Below are 6,240 nucleotides of genomic sequence, written 5' to 3'. Positions count from 1 at the left end.
TTAATAAAAAAAGGAATCTTAAGGTACATCATGAAGTTCTATTCCACAAATCACAAATTATTACCATGAAAATAATAAAACGATAAAAAATAAAATGACTTTTTACCTATGCATTCTTAATTATTTTAAAACTCAGTTTTATATCAAAAATAGCAAATAAGTTAATTTCAGACTACTTAAATTTTTCTCTTACAAAAGAGAAAAATCTATGAAAATTGAAATATAGAGATTATTATTTATTTCTCTCAATGGAAATGTTCTTCGTGACTAACTAATCAAGAGTGTCTTAAGCAGGAAATGCAATAAATAGAAATAAAAGTAAAAATAAATCTGATAATTTTATTTTTTGCAACATTGTCTTCATTCTTGCAAACAATACACCAGGAACATTCATCCAGTACCTTTGGCAGACAGGTACAAATATGACAAATCCCTTTCAGAAGTCGAATCCTTGTTGCACCATTCTCGAAGCCACACATCAATAAGCCCACCATAAATGCGAATAGCTTCCAGTCCACAGATCACGTCATGTAACTTGTTAGCAATACAAGATCGATAAGCATTCAATCCTCGACACCGATCCACAGGATCGACTTGCATGCGTAACACTTCTTTCCATGTTTTGACCCATTCGAATCCTAGACTGGAACAATTTTCAAGGACGGCTTTGGCTCTTGTGAGGCAAACACTATTCAGAAGGAGATCTATGAAAAAAAACATTCAAGTAATCAGTTGTAAGAAGAAGATGAAAATTATTTCAATAATACATGGATTCAGTCTATTTCATGCAAATATTTTATTTCAAAAACATTAAAAAACTCTTTTCAAATAATGTGTGAACACTTTTAGCTATAAATAATCCAGTTTTATATAATTGTAGCAAGAGAAAATAGTAGATTTCGAATCATAAAGTTTATATATTATATCTGAGAATAGAAAAAGCTTCTGATACACTAGTATTCACTGAATTTCACGTCATCTCATGTAGAGCACTATTTTTGATGTGTTGTTTTATTTTAAATTTAATTGGCATTTAATAGAAAAGATTCATTAGATATCAAGCTCGGATGTGAGGTAAATATAATGCTGTATATGCCTCATATCCGAATTTGAAATATTGCCTGCAATCCGAGCTTGAATTCTATTATTAACGTTATGCTTGAAGCATACAGTGTCACATAATGTAACTATACCGGTAATATCACATTAAAATGCAATTTTCCTAGGGGAATGGATGATTTAAGATAGCAAACTCGTATTAACAATGGATCAAAATTTCAGTATATACTAAAGCAATCACAGAATTAGGAAGAAGCTCCAAAGCAGGAAGATTAAATTTTATTGAATTTAAAGTACATAGCATTCCATTGAATAAAAGAGGCAAAATGAACCTCTCTAAAAGTCACAATATATTACAAATAATTTCAGGTTTTCAAATTTCTCGACACGTTTGAAACCTGTTAAGAATTAAAATAGTCTACTTAATATGCTGTTGTTTTGACTTATTCTGTAGTAACATTAAGAACACAGCCACGAAATGTATTGTGGCGAGGAATCTAGGATTGCGTCTGTAGTTGGCATGGGCTTACGGCACCTTATAGGTGAAGGAGAATGCCCTGAGACATTTAAGAGCCTCCTATCCTATTTTTCTTATTACCAGACCACTCGAGAAGACTTTCAGCTTCCTCATGAAGATATTAAATATTTACAAATATACACTCCTGTTCAAAAGTTAAAGAATCTGCTTCTACAGATGCGTAAGACATGTCGAATTTCTGAAATATTAATGGCCAGAATTTTATGAAATTCGGTTCGAAAGTACAGTTATAACAGAGAAAGATCTGTATTTTTCAAAAGTCATTTTAGTTACACATGATATCAGTAAAACTCACAGTGTAGGAATGTCCAAAATCCACGTTGTGATATCGAACTGGAAATGAGTCTAATATGGGATACGATCCCCTCTCACAACCAGGTAGATCAAGCAGTGTGACGACATACTTGACAGAAGAGAGCTGGAGAGTTCTTGTGGCAGTCCATCACACTTCTGCAGTAAAGCAGTTTTCAAATCCGAGATGGTTCTCGGAGGGGAATGGCGAGATGATATTGCCTTTCCAAGAGCGTATCAGACATACTTTACAGGTCTAAGGCCAGGATATCTGGTCGGCCAATCTAATGTGGCGAATACCTTCACTTTCCATGTAATCGTCGACCACTGAACCCTGTGTGGACGACATATATCTTTAACAGGAACCCAAGACCAACTGCGCCCTGAAAAATCGAACATAAGGCTCTACGATCTCCTCTCTATATCTCGTAGCAATAATGCAGTTTTTGTCAAACACAAAACAGGTGCAGGGGTGTGCTTCCACTGCGCATGTAACACCCTACCCAGCATATTACCTGTTCAGACTATTACACTTACACCACAATAATAATCATTTTCTCTGATAAGGGAGGAGTGGTATTCAGGCTCTTTTCAGTTATAAATATGCCGAGAATCAGTGTCCAGGCTGAATCTCAGCTCATCTATAAAAGCTTGGGGCTCCACTGAAATATGGTCTAAAGCGTCCTTACTATGCTTGTGTACTCTCTTGTGCGCTCTCGTGAGCTTCAGTGAGAGGGAAGAAAATATCGGGTCTTCCCGAATACAGCTCTGTCTCATGAAGTCTTCGGGCAACTGTACAGCGTGAACTCCGGGTTCCAGTAGCAGCATTCAGATCACGTGAGAACTGTGGAGCTGCAACAGTCCTGTATCGCTGTGCTGAAAATGACAAATAACGATCCTCATTCGTCATTGTGTATCTTGGTCGACCTCGTCCAGGTTTTCTCGATATGGATCCACTGTCCTAAAACTGTTTCCACAAATTTCAGAAGGCACTGGGCATTACATTGAGCTGTGTAGCTTCGTGCACTTGCGATTGTCTGCCTTAAATCGACGGCAGTTCTCCATCTCATTCCGTCATTCGTACGTTCGTTACTTACTCAGTTTACTTGATAGTTTCAAAATTCCCCCAACTCTTGCGAGAAACAGGGCGAATATGTCAAGAAGTATGAGCACACAAATCTCCGAAAACCTTCGTGCGCTTTTTATCCCCTTCACAAACCCAGCTTCGCATACATGCAACTATACATTTACGTATTCACCTCTGAATCTTCGCATAATTCTTCGGCAGCAAAATTACTACCTTTTATTAAATACCTTTTGTAAAAAAAGACAAAATTGCAAATTCTCTTAATTTTGCACAAGGGGTATATATACCTCCTCCGGAATTCGAGTACAAGCTAAATGATATTGCAGCCAACATCACTAACCACAATATCGATCAGATTTAAGATGAATGTATAATTTCAAAATTTAATTGTAAAAAAGGGTTTTCGTTGATGCATACCTTCCTTATCTGAATTAGTAAGGTTTACAATGAAATTCCATGTTAGTTTATGAGTTACCACCAGATAATAATTTAAATTTATCTCGCCTATATTCCGGTACAGTATGTTCAAGTAGAGCTGAGAATATTCTGCAAAGTAACCAGTTGTACACTGCGTTTCAAGAAAAAGAAAAGACTTTCATTTCCAAATGACTACCATCAGGCAGCAACGAGGTAATCGATGGATATCAGTCATGTAGAGGAAACTTTCTTCATAAAGTACTTGTTTTTCCCTTGCTCTTAAAATAATTCAAGAAAGCGTTGGAAAGCTCAGATAACGTCCTACGTCAGACAACTGGCGATATCGCTGAATTTCAGATACAGAAGGAAAAGTATCCAATGTAGAAAAATTACACAAAATATGAACAAATTTCTAAAATTGTTAATGATATCGAAGCCTTTCAGGTCCCTAACATTTCAGTAGTAATTCAGATATTGTGCTGAACTGCAATAAAATCAATATTTCCTTATAGATATTTTGTTGCATAAAACAGTCAGTGTTGTACCTATTGCAATAGATTCCTAGCGGAATACAATCAGAATTTCTACGATTTAATAGTATATTCTTACTTCCTAAAATTAACAAAAATCTCCACTTTCAATGTAAACCTTATAAGGTATGTCTCCTGCCTTCCTAGCGTGCCTTCGTGGTGTAGTGGCTCTGCACGCTGGGCCGGTATTCCAGAGGTCCGTGCTTCGATTCCCGGCAAAGGCGTTTGCTCATTTTTTCATCTTGCCTGCTTTCAAAAATACCTAATGTCTCTACAGTGGCGCCCGAACTAAAAAGGCTGTTGGAAGATGATTCTCCTCAACCAGAGGATTTGGTGGACTCTGGGTAACCGGGGATTAGGGGACCCAAAGGACTGGGTCCCCTAATCCCCAGTCGCCCTTTAAAAGGGGGAGCGTATAAGGTATTTCTCCCGCCTTCTTAGGATGCCTTCGTAGTGTAGTGGTCAGCATGCTCAAGGCGTATTCGAGAGGTCCGTGGTTTGAGTCCCAGCGAGGGCATTGTTCATTTTTCATCTCTTTTGCTTCCAAAAACAACCTACTGTCTCTACAGCGGTGCTCGAAATAAAAGGTGGTGAATGATGATTCTTCACCTACAGGATTTGGCGACTGGGCCCCCTAAACCCCAGTCGCCATTTAAAAGGGGGAGTATATAAGGTATTTCTCCCGCCTTCCTAGCGTATTTTCGTGGTGTAGTGGTTCTGCACCCTGGGCCGGTATTCCAAAGGTCCGTGATTTGATTCCCGGCGAAGGCGTTTGCTCATTTTTCATCTTGCCTGCTTCCAAAGTCTCTACAACCTAATCACAATTTGAATATATCTTACTATAGGTCGTATAACTCAGTAAATTCTAGGCAGACATATTATTGAAAATCTTCAGGGTAACACATCTGAAGTATTCTGGATACCGATTGCATGTTTTAATATAAGCAGATCTTGAATTTAAGGAATAGGTTTCGACCGAATGTTTAATAAACTCAGTTTTCAGTAAAACCGAACGCATTGTTTCATTTCGATCTTGGACTGTTCTCTCAAAAACTACTCAGTGCACTGTTGGTTTTTAAAACTGCGATATCTGAAGAAATATTTTAATAAGATCATATCAAATACAGTGAGACTTCGGATTATGAACGCATCACTTAACAGATAATTCGAATCCCAAATAAATTATAGGAAACAAAACCCGCCTCAGATCTCAGATAACGAACGGTGTCTTGAATTATGAAACACTGATCTTGGAAATATGATCTTCAAAGGCATTTTGAAATAAACTGTGCCACATATTTAAGATTCAGGCACATCTGAAAAAGTCATTTTAGTAACGTCTGCTGCTTAACTCTCATTAATCAAATGATTTACAGGACTATAGTTTCAGGCCTGAAAGCGATAATGGCCGGATTGGGTTGGTGAGAGAGACTTTTGAACATTTTGACAATTAAAGCGCTTCTAGTCATCTATGATATTATGGCTTTAGACAAAACCATAGACTAAAAAGTTAACAATGAAGACTTGAAGAAGTTATTCAATGATCATAATAATTAGCTCAGCATGAAAGAATAACTTCAGAAACAGCAACAAAAGGCAACTGTGAAAGAAATGTCTTTGGAAAAAGAGTCACCGTAGTTATAAAATCACCGTCACCGTAAGAAATAAAAATCACCGTAGATTGTTTGTAGAGTCATTAGGAATTTTTAATATGGGAGAAGTGAAAATTGAGCAACGCCCTCTCCGGGACTCGAACTTGGACCTCTCCGATGCGCCCCGAGTTTGCTGCTTTTACACCACGAATTCATGCAAAAAATACCTTTAACACTCCCCCGTTTTAAAGGGCGACTGGGGATTAAGGCACAAAATCGCCAAATTTTGGTGGTTAAAAATCTTTATCCACGCCCTTATATTCCGAGCGCCACTATGGAGTCATTAGATTTGAATCGGGAGGCATAAAAAATGTCCAATGCCCTCTCCGGGATTCGAACCCGGACCTCTCGAATACGCGTCGAGTGTAACCGTTACACCATGAAGGCATGCAGAAAAGAGGGAAAAAATAAATGACCCTAGTTATCTGATCCAAGAAAGGTTTTTCAAAATGCAGTAAGCTGCGTAGTTTCGACGTAACGATATCATCCTGATAACGCAATGCCAAGCTGAAAGATAAAAGCGTGTTTAAAGATAATGCTATATGTCACATTAAAAACATTTTAAAACATAGGCTTAAAAAATCAAATTGCATAAATTTTGAGTAAAACGAAGGCATATTGCGTCTTAAATAAATCTGAGTGGCGTTTATGACAAAGAAACGATGA

The 6,240-nt window shown here is 37.5% G+C and overlaps 1 protein-coding gene across 2 annotated transcripts in view; it reads right to left on the bottom strand.

The window, feature by feature from the left end:
* Nucleotides 1-319: 319 nt before the first annotated feature.
* The window catches only part of LOC118182092 (uncharacterized), a 29,576-nt gene continuing 23,655 nt past the window's right edge, over nt 320-6,240 (bottom strand). For both annotated transcript variants that reach the window (XM_035351379.2, XM_035351380.2), the window contains exon 4: nt 320-704. In XM_035351379.2, the coding sequence (XP_035207270.1) occupies nt 391-704 (314 nt within the window). In that variant the 3' untranslated portion in view covers nt 320-390. The remainder of the gene's footprint in view (nt 705-6,240) is intronic.

This window comes from Stegodyphus dumicola, chromosome 3 (genome assembly GCF_044657685.1).
Source record: "Stegodyphus dumicola isolate Sdum_Otavi_A_Nest chromosome 3, ASM4465768v1".
NCBI classification, from domain to species: Eukaryota; Metazoa; Arthropoda; class Arachnida; order Araneae; family Eresidae; genus Stegodyphus; species Stegodyphus dumicola.
This window is presented reverse-complemented; position numbering and strand designations above follow the sequence as displayed.